This window comes from Cynoglossus semilaevis, chromosome 19, assembly GCF_000523025.1.
Source record: "Cynoglossus semilaevis isolate Cse_v1.0 chromosome 19, Cse_v1.0, whole genome shotgun sequence".
Classification (NCBI taxonomy): Eukaryota; Metazoa; Chordata; class Actinopteri; order Pleuronectiformes; family Cynoglossidae; genus Cynoglossus; species Cynoglossus semilaevis.
Window position 1 is genome coordinate 14,851,961 of NC_024325.1, and position 14,727 is coordinate 14,866,687.

General features: G+C 44.1%; 1 protein-coding gene across 3 annotated transcripts in view; it reads left to right on the forward strand.

Annotated features, from left to right (window-relative positions):
- Positions 1–8,387, forward strand: part of LOC103395499 (protocadherin-16-like) — a 124,203-nt gene extending 115,816 nt beyond the window's left edge. For all 3 annotated transcript variants that reach the window (XM_025065696.1, XM_017041517.2, XM_025065697.1), the window contains 12 exons: positions 261–517; positions 924–1,130; positions 1,212–1,611; positions 1,699–1,812; positions 1,965–2,176; positions 2,385–2,536; positions 2,984–3,114; positions 3,800–4,086; positions 4,653–4,794; positions 5,082–5,253; positions 5,341–5,750; positions 6,063–8,387. In XM_025065696.1, the coding sequence (XP_024921464.1) occupies positions 261–517; positions 924–1,130; positions 1,212–1,611; positions 1,699–1,812; positions 1,965–2,176; positions 2,385–2,536; positions 2,984–3,114; positions 3,800–4,086; positions 4,653–4,794; positions 5,082–5,253; positions 5,341–5,750; positions 6,063–8,110 (4,532 nt within the window). In that variant the 3' untranslated portion in view covers positions 8,111–8,387. The remainder of the gene's footprint in view (positions 1–260; positions 518–923; positions 1,131–1,211; positions 1,612–1,698; positions 1,813–1,964; positions 2,177–2,384; positions 2,537–2,983; positions 3,115–3,799; positions 4,087–4,652; positions 4,795–5,081; positions 5,254–5,340; positions 5,751–6,062) is intronic.
- The last annotated feature ends 6,340 nt before the right edge of the window (positions 8,388–14,727 follow it).

Here is a 14,727-nt window from a genome sequence, read left to right on the forward strand (position 1 = left end):
AATAGCACTGTTAGAAATATAATTTGTAAAATATACCTGAAAATCTACAACAAAACTTAAAAGTTTTAGCCTGTAAATGGCTAAACACTAACTTAGCAGATATGTAGCAACGTTGCTAAAGATTTACCTTCAACTAGCTTCATTTGGCTCAAAAATCAATTTACCTTCAACTAGCTTCATTTGGCTTAAAAATTTCTAAGCCAGTTCTAAGCCAAAGACTCTTTAACTTTGAACTTCCGGTTTTCGCCTCTTTTGTTCAGGAGGAGATTTCCGAGGAGACTTCCATCTTGACCTCAGCACGGGGGCTCTGTCTACCTCACGGAGCCTGGACAGGGAGACGAAGGCGGAGTACAACCTGGAGGTGGTGGCGACGGACCGCGGCAGCCCTGCTCTCAGCACCACGGCCACTGTGGAGGTGGTGGTGCTGGACGTCAACGACAACAGCCCTGTTTTCAGCAAAGCCAGTTACTCAGTGGACGTGTCAGAGGACGCTAAAGAGGGAACAAAGGTTCTGGAGGTAAGTTGAAAATAGACTGAAGAGTCTGTCGTCCCTGATCTTGTTAAGGTGGGAAAAAAAACAAGGTCTTCATCAGCTGATGTCCTGATGTTAAGCTGGTTAGAAGGAAAAAAATCACTTGACTTGGAGCAGACAAAGCTGTACGCAGTGACCTTGAACGTCCACATGGCGGTATCCAACAGGCTTATCAATGTTACCCATTCATAGGCAATAATACAATACTAATAATAGCCGTTACTAAAAGCCCAGAAATCCCAGGAAAACTGTAGAAAACAAGCTTAAATTAGGTTGGCTAAAAACAAGTGAAAGTGAATACTAAAGTGAGCTAAGTTAGCCAAAAAAAAGCTAAATTTAGATAAGGGAACGTTGGCAGAGAAATAGTGACTAAACGTGGTTTGTGTTCCAGGTCTCTGCCACCGATCCTGACGAGGGACAGAATGGGAAAGTCCTGTATTTCCTCAGCAGGGAGACTCACGGAGCGTTCACTGTGGATGAAAACACCGGAGTCATCACCACAGCAGCTCCTCTGGACAGAGAGAAGTGGGCGTCCTACACCTTCCAGGTGTTCGCTGTAGATCTGTCTCCTGCTGCGCCCAGGAACACATCTGCTCAGGTACAGAAGGTTTGAATCTCCAAAGTTTAACCTTGTTTATCCGTGGTTACAATTCCACTTTAACGGAGTTCCTTCTCGCAGGTGACGGTCACGGTTCTGGACGTCAACGACAACGCTCCATTTTTCCTCCAGGATCCTCTGGTCATCGAGGTGTCCAGCAGCAAGTCTCAGCGAGTCCTGGCCACCATGAAGGCGGAGGATAAGGACTTTGGAGCCAACGGTTCGGTCTTTTATCGTTTCGCCATGCCGGTGAAGGGTTTCAGCATCAACTCCCTAACCGGGGAGATCCAGGCTACTCAGCCGCTAGAAGACCTGAGCCAAGCTCAGAGGACGCTGATTGTGGAGGCCATGGACCAGGGCAGTCCAGCTCCTCAGTCAGCACAGGGTGTGGTGGTCATCTATGTCAAGGAGGTGCCTTACAGCGGCATACGGTTTTCTAGAAACGCCAGAGACGTCAGCATTCAGGAGAACGCCGTAAGAGGTGAGACTCCTCCCTGACTCCAGTCATCTGGTCTGTCGTGGGCTTTAAACTGCATTAAATTTCATCCTTTTTTTCCTCCAAATTCAGGAACAACTGTGGCTCAAGCTCAGGCTCAACACCCAGACGGTTCACGTGAAGGTATCAGCTACAGCCTGTTCAGTGGGAACAGGAAACAGTCCTTCAGCATCAGTTCCTCGTCAGGTAAGAACAAGCAATTTTACACAAGACAACATTTGTACCAGGGGACATTAAATGGACACATTCGTAGACGATAACATCTGTCTTAGAACTTTTTGACTCACCCCTCGTAAGTCAGTTCCACTGGTTCCCATCTTCTCAAACTTTTCCTCCAGGTGAAATTCGAGTGGCGAGCTCCACGGGTTTGGATTTTGAAGACACGCCCAGGCTCCGCCTAGTGGTGAAGGCTGAAACTGTGTCTTCTACGTCCTTCATGGCTATTAACTTGAACCTGCAGGATGTCAACGACAACCTTCCTCGGTTCCAGCTGCAGAATTACATAGCCTACATGAGAGAAGCTCAGGGATATGAAACACCGATCATACAGGTACGGCTAACCTTTAGACACGTTAAGGGCTAGGTAACCTTTGCTGATTAGCTATATTTCTCATGTAGCATATAGGCTAAAGCGCACACACTTTTACCTTATCTTGTACATCTGACTTAAGAATGGTTAAAAATCCCAATAAAAATGTGTTTGTCAAGCTCCCAAATAAGAAGAATTTCTGTATTTTTTTCCTCTACTATTCACCCAGGTGGTGGCTGAGGATGTTGATCAGGGCCAAAATGGTCAGGTGACCTACTCCATCCAGTCGTCGGGTGTGAGCGGCCTCTTCAAGATTGACCCGATGACAGGAAGCATCACCACAGCAGCCATCATGGACCGTGAAATCTTTACCCAGACCAAGTGAGAACAGTGCGCTGGTTAAACAAACCTCAGCAGTTAGTTTTTATGTGCACATGTCCAGGACGGACGTACACAGTCGTCCACTTTTAAATCACTGTTCAACTGTAAATGAACAAGAAAAGTCCAGTATATTTACACCTTAAAAAAAAGGAAGAAAAAAAAAATTCGATTTAACACGTAATGAATCATATTCACTCAGCACGTGTGTGTTTGGACAGCTGTCCTGGAGGCTGACATCGTCTCCTGATGACATGAGCACCATCACACGCTCATATCTCCAAAGCAGATGTATGGAATCTCACATTAAAGCGTTTCATCCAAATGGAAAGTGAAGCTAAGAGCTTCCTTGGATGTTGTTTTTACTATTATCAACAGTGAAAATGTAGTAAACTGAATCATGAAGAGGCTTAATGGAAAACTTTTTTTTTTCTTCTTCCCCACTCACAGGTTAGTGATTACAGCAACAGACAGAGGAAGTCCGAGGCTAGCTGGATCGGCCACGTTGACAGTGATCATCATTGACCAGAACGACAACAGTCCCACTATTCCCCTGCCAAAGGAAGTCCGCATTCCAGAGAGTGAGTGATTTTCAGTAATTTTGTGCTTTTTGGTTGAGTTGTTTTTTTTTAGTGCTTGGCAGCTTTAAGTTTAAAAGTTTTTTTTTTTTAGTGCTTGGCAGATTTAAGTTTAAAAAGAATTGCATAACTTTCTGTGATTAATCAGTGTGTGTCACATTTTTGTGTACATCTGTTTTTATTTAGAACTTTAAAAAAAATTAATTTTGCTATAAAACAGAAGATTAATAACATTCAGATTTGAAGCATTAAAATAGAAAAGGTTTTTATTAAAGTCATTGGCAGTGGTTATTGCAGTACTTGGTTGTACTGAGTACACTTTCTCTTTGAAGGTGAGTGTTTAAATGAATCAGTCCAAGTTGAATTTATCTCTCTCCATTTTATTGGCCTTGCACTGCAGTAGTTTTAGATCAACACTTGATCCTCTGATTGGTTGAGACGAGTGGTGGACACCAGTCCAGTGGGAATTAAACAAAAGTAAAAAATAGTAATAAATGTCTAATGAAATGCTAAATTTTCTGGACCTGGATATTGTGTAGCTGTGCTAATAGTTAATGTGCTAACACCATAATAATGTTAGCTGTTGTATTTTTATTCATTTTTCATTCATTAAGAAATGCTAAGCTACGTTACAATAGAAACAGTGAACTGACCAGCGTCTGTCTCCGTCTCCGTCTCCGTCTCCCAGATACACTGATTGGATCTGAGATCACCCTGGTGACCGGTAACGACGTGGACTCCAGCCCCGCCCTCTCCTACTCCTTACAGTTGGACCCCATGGCCTTTGGCAAGTTTGGGATCCACCGTTTCAGCGGGGGCGTGTCCCTCACCGCCCCTCTGGACTTCGAGGAGAAGACCTGGTACACCGTCACTGTCAGAGCTACAGACAGCCAGCACCAGACTGAGGCCAACATCACGATACTGGTGGAGGACATTAACGACAACGCACCTGTGTTCACTCAGGACCTCTACCAGGTAGGTCCATCATCCAGGTGTTACCTAGGAACTGGACTGGTCTTCCATCTGAGTGGTTGGACTGTAGCTTGGTTGAATGTGTCTCATAAAGACAGTCGATTTGGACTGTGTTTGAGTTTTGTCTTTTTTTTTTTTTTTCTTTCACCTGATTAATTTTATGGTGAATTTAAATTGACTTCAGACGTTGCTCCTCCTCAGCGGTCTACATCGTTACGAGGCAGGGAACTGCACCGGCAGTTATGTACGTACAGCTGTAAAGTATACATGCATTAAAGTGCATGCTCACACTGGGGGTGATAAAAGTTAACTACCTCATATCCACCGGGGTGGGGGGGTGGTGGGGGGGGGGGCTGCAGAGATGAACCTGTGTTATTTTCACTGCCCTGATGCAGGAAATGACCTCAGCGTGAGCCCGAGTTCAGGAGCAGGAACAACAACAACATGACGTGCAAAGTTTAGTGATCGTTGACCTCTTCACCATGAGTTCAGGACATTTACTGCCGTGTTTATGTGCACCGTTATTTATGGATGATAAAGAGTTGGTTTTGATATTTCCTGCATTCCAGGTTACCCTGCCTGAGCACACACCCCCGGGAAGTGCAGTTATCACGGTAACAGCCACAGACCGGGACACAGGAGACAACGGAAAGATCACCTACAGAGTCATGTCCTCCACCCAGGACGGCTTCTACATCGATCCCAACAACGGTAGGACGTTTTTTTTATGAAGTTTGCCGTTGTAGTAGGTATTTGGAAGTAAAATGTGCTCTGCTTTCTTTCTTTTTTCTTTTTTTTTTTTTTTTAAGAAGTGGTTTTGCCTGCAGGTTTCACGTGAGCCCATAAAAGAGCAACTGCTAACCATATGTGGCCCACACAGTTTGCATTTTTTTGAAATGGACTGTTGGGTCTCTGCCAACTCCAGTTTTAATGAAAAGTGATTTTCAATTAAATTGTTGAACAATGCCTGACCCAGGTGCCTCGTCCTCTGTATCTAGGGACATTGTTCATCAGTCACAGAGCCGAATTTGATCCAGAGCGTCCTTCGGTCAGCATTGTCATTGAAGCTTGCGATGGAGGCTCTCCTTCCCTGTCGTCCCTGACGACAATCCAACTTCAGATCTCTGACGTCAATGACAACGCTCCAGTGTTCCATCAATCTGAATACAGGTCAGCCAACATTCATTAAACTCCTGGATGCTTCACAGCGTAACATCACCAGCTGTTCTTTACACGTGTAAACTTTTTCCGCTGCAGGGCCACAGTGTCTGAGGACACCATTCCAGGCTCCACAGTCCTGACGTTTGAGGCCTCTGACAGTGATCTCTCTCGAGAAAACTGTGGATTTGACTTCGCTATCGCTAATGGAAACGAAGGAAATGCTTTCCAGATAGAGAGCAGCGTGCGCTTCCTAGAGGGGCGGGGCTTCCAAACAGTTGGAACCCTGCTGTTGGCTGAAGGGCTTGACTTTGAGATCAAACCACTTTACAATCTCACTGTGGTGGTTTCAGACCGAGGCGTGCCCCAGAGGAGTTCTAGTGTCGCTGCAATCATAAGTATCGGTGACGTGAACGATAATCCTCCAGTCTTCAGCAGTGCTGAATATACCGTGTCTCTAAGTGAAGGAGCTGCTGCTGGGACTGAAATCATACGACTCACAGCTACAGGTGAGGACCGACTGGAGCCTTAAATGCAAAAACATGAACATTTCAATATTATATTTGATGGATTCATTCTTAATATATTTGAAAAGAGAACAGAACTGTTTTTGGTCTGGTCAGATTTTTATCGTCATAAACAAAACGTCATGAAATCGTCATCAATAGAAGATTCCATTTTCAGTTATCGCCATAAGAATGGGATATTTGCATTAGCATCTAGCCTCAACATACATGAAAAGGTGCTAGCTGTAGCTAGTGTGCTAATTTATGTTATATCTGCATCTGAGTTTGTTGTATTTTATTTTTTATTTTTTTCAGACCCAGACTCAACCCCGAATGCTGAGGTCCAGTATTCCATCAGTTCTGGTAATGAGGTGGACCTGTTCACTGTGGACCACTGGACCGGAGCGCTACGGCTACAGCGAACCCTTGACCGTGAGCACCAGTCCACACACGTCGTCATCGTCCAGGCCACAGATGGACACGGACACTTCTCTCTGGCGCCGGTGATTGTTGAGGTCAAAGACATCAACGACAACCATCCTTTCTTCCCTGTGGAAGTTCTGACTGCGAGCATCAGAGAAAACCAGCCGACCAACTCAGCTGTTACTGTTCTCCACGCCATTGACCATGACACCGGGGTTTTTGGACAGCTCAAGTACTACATGGTGGAACGGACCAGGGCGGGAAAAGACAGCTTCTCCGTGGACCAGAACACGGGGGAAATCAGAAGCAAAGTGTCCTTTGATTTTGAGAAGATTAACTCTTTTAACTTTGTGGCCATTGCTGTGGATTCTGGCAACCACACTGCCACTGTGACCGTGCAGGTCTTTGTCACCGGGGAAGACGAGTACGATCCCATCTTTACTTCCTCAGATTTCAGTTTTGAAGTTCCAGAAGGAGCCAAGAAAGGCCAAAGCATCGGCCAGGTCCAGGCAAATGATGAGGATGGAGGTGTGGATGGTATTGTTCTCTATTCTCTTCCCACCAGCTCTCCATTTTTTGATGTGAACAAAACCACTGGGGTGGTTTTCCTGAAGCTGGACAGTTCAGGTGGCAGCAGTGGCAGCGGATCCAATCGGGCCAAGAGGGACACCAGGCTGATGACTCTGGATGTGAGAGCTCACAGTCCTCTCGACACGTCCCGCACAACTACAGCCCAGATCTCCATTGATGTAACCAACACCACCTTTGGCCTGGCTGCTGACGTGAACATTTTGTTAGTTAGCATCATTGCTGCTTCCCTTGGTTTCATCGTGTTGCTCGTGATCATGGCCGTGGTGGTGTTCCTGGTGAAGTCACGTAGGAAAAAGAAGGATCAGGACGCTGCTAATCGATCTGCCGCCTCAGGAACCGCCCTTCAGAAAATAGATGACTGTAATTCTGGGCCTGGAGGAGAGAGGATCTACCACCAGACGCTGCCAGGCTACACTTCTGACCAAGGTGGAGCCGGGGGTGCTCCTTACCCAAGAGGGGGCTCTTTGGATCCCTCACACTCCAGTGGGAGAGGATCAGCCGAGGCAGCAGAAGACGATGAGATCAGGATGATTAACGAGTATCCTCGCGTTGCCTCCATCACCTCCTCCATGCAGGAGCACATATCAGCCCGAGGACCAGATTCTGGAATTCTGCAGGATGCTGACCAGCTTTCAGATATTTCCTGTGAACCGGCAGCTCTGGAGGGCAGCACTTGGTTCAAAGGAAAGAAACTGGGAGGCAGTCTCAGTGGGACCTTGCTCTCTGGCACACTTCCAGTTTACAGGGATGAAGGAAGTGGATATCTGGGGGTAGGCCGTGGCCTCAACATTTCTCTGCCCAAGGAATACGCCTTCCCTGAAGATGGTAAACCCTCAGTGGACGGTTCTCTCACGGCTATCGTTGCCAGCGATGAGGAGCTCCGTGGAAGCTACAACTGGGATTATCTGCTCAACTGGTGCCCACAGTTCCAGCCTTTGGCAAATGTCTTCACTGAAATCGCCAGGCTTAAAGATGAAACTGCTCAGCAGAGCCAAAATCCTAGACAACCCTTCCAGCCCAAACCCAAAATGGACCCCAAACCTAGAATTGATCCTCCTCCTCTGATCACATCAGTAGCTCACCCGGGGGCCATGACAGTGCCTCCTAAAGTCCCTATAATTGGTCGGACTTTCCCCCACTTGGCTTCCCTTCGACGGTCCCCTATCAGTCACGAGGGGTCAATTTCATCAGCAGCAATGTCCCCCAGCTTCTCCCCATCTCTGTCCCCACTGGCGGCGCGGTCCCCCGCTGTCTCCCCCTTTGGAGTCACCCAAGGGCCCTCAGCATCCATGATCAGCACCAGGGAGCCCTCACTGGACCGGAGTCCTGATCACGAAATGAGAATATGATGTAAAAAGTAGAACTATTTAAAGTAGAACTTGAGGACAGACGTTTGTCTGATCATATGTGTTCTGGACCTTTTTCTCCGTCTTCTGGTAGAATATGTGATTGGAAGAACTTCCCTCGGTCGCCGCAGGAACACAGCCAAGTGGAACATGTGCCTAGGTTGACAGGACCAGCCCACCATTCCACAGTGACGCAGGTCTCCATGAACTGATCAGGATTGAGGGGTGAACTTCTTCCTCATCCCGCAGTCAGAGATCCCTTAGTGTGTAGATAGAAAAATGTGTACCTTCCATGTTACCTCGCTGGCGGGCCAGGGAGCGGAGGACCTTCTGTGGTTGTGACCGTGGAGACTTTTACACTCCAGTATTAAACTCTTGTGGTGGCTGCTTCCAAGATGGCTGCGGCTCAGGTGAATGAATCCCATGGACGACTGAACAGATGGGATGACAGAGGTTGAAGTGTTACAACGTTGCCAATGCATCACAGAGAAGATGCACTTCCTCATCAACACAGACCACTTTACTTTTTGCTTTTCCGCCTTTGTTTTTGTATATTTTTATACGATTCCAGATTTCCAGAAATGCCATTATTACTCCACGTGCAGAGGTTATTGTTTTGGTGTATTTACATATATGTATATTTGTGTGTATGCTGACCACGTTATGTACTGTATGTGTGTGTCCTGTTTTTTTTTTTAGATTTCTGTGACAGTTCTGTTGTGAATGAAGGCGAAACACTCGTGTTTTTAATCATTATTTATATGAACAGACCTTTTTTTTGCCCCGTTTCAAAAGTAGGAAATTAAGTGCAGCTCACACTATGCCGTGTTGATAGCTAATGTTTTTTTTTCTTTTTTTGTCAAATTGTAGATCTCCTTAAACCAATGACGAAACCTTGCCAGGATCCGCTGAATGCCTTTTCACTCTCTTCTATTGTAATGTGCATTAATACCCCACAGCGCACCCCTGTGGTTTTTTCAAGGGATGGCTAAATTACCTGATCACCTCTGTGTCTTTGGAAAATAAGTGCTATCTAATGTCACTTATACGAGTCATAAACCTAAACTCAGATTACTGTGAAGTTGTTCATCTCAGCTATAGATTGTGTATAAGAAATGGACTCATCCATAGAAGCAGTCGTGATGGAAGTGAAGACAGAAGCTAAAGTCTCCTTTTGCTTCTGTCGTCATGTCTTTGCTCAAATTAAGATCCTGTTTGGAGGAAAATAGGAAACAAAGCACCACTGGAGTAAATGTAGTAGCAGACAATGCCCCCAAAAATACACACTCTCCACAAAGAGGCACTACAAAACAGATGTCAAAAATAAATTATTATGGTGTGTCGGCGGTTGTCATCAAATGTTATTACAGATAGAAATAGACCAAAAAGAGGCGTACTGTATTAACATCTGTCAGAAATTATTTTTATATATTAATTGGATGCTGGTAAGATCTGGTTTAATTAAATCCAGTTTTGCAGCATGTTAATTTGCTTTTGTTTTCAGAAGTTTTGCTGCAAACTTATGTATTAACATCTGTCAGAAATTATTTTTATATATTAATTGGATGCTGGTAAGATCTGGTTAAATTAAATCCAGTTTTGCAGCATATTAATTTGCTTTTGTTTTGCTGCAAACTTGTCTTTTACATAATCCAGGTCGGAGATTTTTTTTTCTTCACTGCAGACTTCCAGTTACATGGTGCTGTTCTAGAACAACAGTACGTCTCATTGACTTCAAAGGATGTGTCCATTTCTTGTACACGGTCCATCATCTCAGCACAATGACAGTTTTCTACCCTGCATTGAACAGGCTAATAGAAGTGGCATAACTTGGAAAAATGTAGCACATGAGCCAGACGAATGGGAAGAAGGAGCCTGAACGACGAGGTCTGATGAATGTACAAGGCATTTGGAACCCTGTGTTTCCAAAGCCTCTGCTCTGACCATTTTCTCCTCTCTCTCAGCATTCATATCGAGGTTTAGACGTGTGCTGAAGCAACTACATCGCCGGGGTTGTCACTTTTTCCGAAAATCAAATTCGAAATAATATTACTTGACATGCTGGACAACTGAAGGTACTCCAAAAATCTCTTTTGCCATTTGTTGCTTCCAACATTGCACCAAAGTTTCTAAATGGAGTTTAAGATTATTCTTGTCAGCAAAGTCACATTTCATTGAATTGGAGCTTTCTGTGAAATATATGAAAGCGGTGCAGGCACAGATGCATTAATGGTTGCCAAGCAACAATACATTGGAGGGTCTTGAGAATTTTTTTTTTGACCTTTTTCTACCACTTTGGTGTCCCCTCTCCTTGGTTCACACAGATGGGCTGATTAGCTTGTCTGCTAACAGAAAGACATCCTACAAGTGCAACATTCCCTCATCAAGATCAAATAGATTTTTCAAATTTGGAAAACTTGACGACCCAATGACGCAAAAGGCTTCCTGAAGGTCCTTTTCATTCTTCCACATCGTGCTTCTGGCCTGTTTTTAATCTTTCCGAGGTAATTGCAGATTGGATGTGTTTGTGTTTTCAAAATATGGCAACTACCTCTACTCATTGTTCAAAACAAGCCCTGCAAACTGACTCATGCAAAGCTGACACTGGTTCGTTTAAGAGCTACACATGCCATGAGCCTAACGCTAGCACAACATGTTCTCCACTCATAATCATGCCGTGTCAAAAACATTTTCTCTTTTGGAGAACGTCCATTTGGAGCCGAGTTCTTTTCGTATGCCAGTGACTGATCAGCGAGGCTATGACAGGATGAAGACAAAAAAAAAGAGCTGTATATGCATTCATGGCAAATAATAAATTCCTACTGATCTCTTTTGACAAACTGGAGTCAGATTTGCTTTTCTTTTTTTTTTCCAGAGTTTGAACCAAGACTCTGAGGGAAACACTGGAAAGTAATTAAAGTAGAAACAGTTCCAGTTCTGTGGACTGTAAGGGGTAAGTCTGTGGGTCTGGAGTGAAACAGTCACTTATGAAATGATTAGTGAAGAAAAAAATAAAGCACATTTGGTTTCGGGGAAGATCACAGTGCACCTTCATGAGGACAACAGTGCCGTTCTTCCAGTATGTGGTCACCACCTGGTTTTCTAAATCACATGCTTTGTGCAAATGCCTCTGGCAACCACTAATATTGTCGTAGCAATTACAGACGTTTACAAAGAAACAAGGGCTGCGGGATAAAAAGGAAAAAATGTGTAGGATAGAAGTGGAGGGAAGACAATGTTTTGAAAAGTAGATGAGTACATCAGTCTGTCGTAGACCTCATCAGGATGTCGTTGATTCTTCTGCATGTCAGAGAAGGTTGTTTATTGGACATGTTGATGGAAAACAGTAAAGAAAATCACTTTTCCTGGAAAGGGAACAGTAAGGAGTCAAATGTAAAATAGTCGAAACGAAGTCCAGATCGCAGACGTTAGAGGTAGATTAAACTACATCATTGTACACCACGAGTACAACGAGATCCTGCAACAGAAGATCAACAAGGCCACCTTTGTCCTGAAGGAAACTGGAGGCGATTTGAAAATAATTCACAATAACTTTAAAATTAAGATACGGTGGTGACGTCATATCGACCTGAATTTCCGTGATCAAAACAATCCAAAGAAAATCCCAAAACTTGCTCGAGGCATTTGCACATTTGAATCCACTAATCAACACTCGGTGATGGTGTAATGGTGTCTCTGTGTCGTCACGGCTGTGGGTTATGAGTTTGTGTCCCGTCTCATGCACTTTCCATGTTCTGGGTGAGTGGGAATTCTCGAGAGTACTCTGTGACCCACCGGTTAGTGGGTGTAAAATGTGATGCTCTTGTCTCCATATGGAGCAGGTGAAGGACAGGTGACCTTTCAGTCTTTTGTAGAGTGTCAGGAGTGGGCTCCAGTTCTAACAGGATGAAGCAGCAGACGTCGCACCGTCGTGATGGTGGAAGATGGATGAACACATGGATGAACCTGATGACTGAGAAACAACAGGTAAAATCTGGCAACACTGAGAAATCAAACCAACGATTGATACACGTTACATGTTCTCCCTGTCTCTGTGGGGTCTCCAGTTTCTTCGCATGGTCCAAAAACATGTTCATTTTGAGATTAGCTTCAATCAAACACCACATTTACCACAGAGGGCTGGGGAGGTGTGAACGGGAGCGTGAATGGTTGTGCTTTTCTTTATGTGGCTCTGAGCAGGACTGGAGAACTGTCCAGGGTTTTGCCCCTCGATTGTTCACAGCTGGGGTTGGCTCAACTCTTTGATCTTTGATTGTAAGGCAAGATTGCTAACCGCTCTACCACTGTCTGCCTCTTTGCATCTTCAGTACATATGTGGTCAATTTCGAGTGACCAACAATCCTCGGAGGAGAAAAACCACAGTCCCCAGTGAACAAACTCCACAGACTGTAGCTTTTATATTTACATTCTGAAGTTTGAAAAACAAACATCTAAGTGTTGGTTTTTATTAAGAGAAACAGCACCTGCGATCCCGCCAGGAACCAGTCAGCAGTGGCTCCAGTTCTCCGAGCTCATATAAGGACACCTGATGTTGATGTAGCTGAATAATTACAAAATGTTTGCTTCATATGGAGCACAGATATGTTTGCACTGCAGCCTGGGATTTCTGCCTCATTTGTTCATCACACACAGACATGCAGGGTGTGTGATTTGTCTCTGTTTTTGTTCTGTACAGAAGGAGCTGGATTTGGGATTTTGATGAGGTAGAAGGAAGGAAGGAAGGAAGGAAGGAAGGAAGGAAGGAAAGCTCCAGAGAAGCAGGTTTTGTAGTGCACGTGAGACACGCATGACTTCCTGGGAAATGAGAGCGGGAGAGAATGGCACATTAGAAATGCAAACAGTATTTAAACATTGAAACATGAACGTGATGTTCAGCTAATGAAAAGATTTAAATGTGTGGAAAATCTCTGGTTGAACGTCATGGTGGTTCCTGATGTTAGCAAGAGCTGAAATGACACGAAACATATGGACAATTGTGAGTTGGATTGACTTCTGTGGCACAAGTAACTCCCTTTTTTTTTTTTTTTTTTGGCCATTTGTCCATGTTATTCCAAAAGTTGATCGTTGAGCTAACTGTAGGTTGGTCTTAAATAAGCTCCAAATATTATATTTTTATATTATTGGTTAAAATGGAACAAAATAGACAAAGAAAGTAGTCAGATGATCTATAAATATTATTTGTTTTTGTTTTTTTTCTTTTGGTCTTTTTGGTTCTTCCATAGTATTTTGGTCCTGGGTTTGCGATTGCCAGAGAAACTGCATATCCGTAACAGCGCCTCGTGTGGCATATGTATATTATGTATATTATTAGTCTGTCCCAATTCGTTACACACTAGTAAAGCGAGTGATTCCTATGGTTTGAACTCGTAGCACCTCCTCCTGATTCACGAACGTTAACCTTTCTTTAAGAGTTCACTCCGGCCTCGTCACAGCTGTGTTTACAACCTTCTTACCCAGTGCCACTCTCACAAACATTTTTTTTTTTTTTTTTGCTAACCTCACATGGCAACCAGTAATCACACGCACACACATACAAACACACACAAAGGATTCAAAACAGTGACACACATGGCTCTCAACAACATCTCCAGCTGATTCTGGAGCAGCTCCAGCTCCAGCTCCAGCTCCAGCTCCAGCTCCAGCTCCAGCTCCAGCTCCAGCAGGCACACACAGGACTTGGCAGCCTGTGAGTCAGAGGATCTGGGAGAAATCTGTCTGAAGTAGAAATCTGTCCCCTGAAGACTTGGAGCAGATGCAGACAAAATGAAATTCTTGGTGCCTGATGTTCTGGTGTGTTTTCTGGGTCTAACATGTTCTTCCATCATCAGTGAGACAGTGATGGTCAACTGGGAAGGCACGACGCCATCTCAGCTCTGAGAGCAGAAATGAAGATGACTGTGGGAACATGAGTGGGACAGGATAGGATTGATTGAGTGGAATTGATTCGATTTGTTTTAATAAAGTCAGGAATATTTACATCAAACACACGCTGGTCCAAGAATCAGATTCAAAGATTCAGCGGAAACTACATTAGTATAAAATATACAGTAATCAGCTACGCAGTGATGATTTGAGAAAGAGTCGATTTTCTAGTCAGGAGTGGCAAAGAAGTACTTGGGAGTGGTGCAGTGTAGTCAGTAAAGGTTCAAGGTGGAGTATACAGTTACTTCATTACCTTTTGTTCTTTTTTAAAGCTTTGAGGATCATTTTTCAACAACATTAGACCATAAAAGGAAACATAGGGGTTGGGGATCATCTGATGGACGTGGACAGATTAAAGGAACGGTGCAGTTAGGGCAGAGGGCTATTTTCCTGGTCATGGTGTAGCAGCGCCACCACTGACAGCTTCAAGGGACTAGCCCAAAAAATGAAATTTTGAATTTTGAACATTTAAATCCATCCCTCCTCCTCATGTTTGTTTCTTTAGTCTTTGACTAAAACAACATTGTTTAACATTAGAATCTAGAAATATATTAGTTGAAAATGACATCAGACTTTTAGACAGAGTGCTGTGTAATTTATGATTTGTGAAACTTAAGTAAATGTTAAATAACACTCTGATAAACTTTGAAATGAGTATTTTTTAAATTACTGCCGGA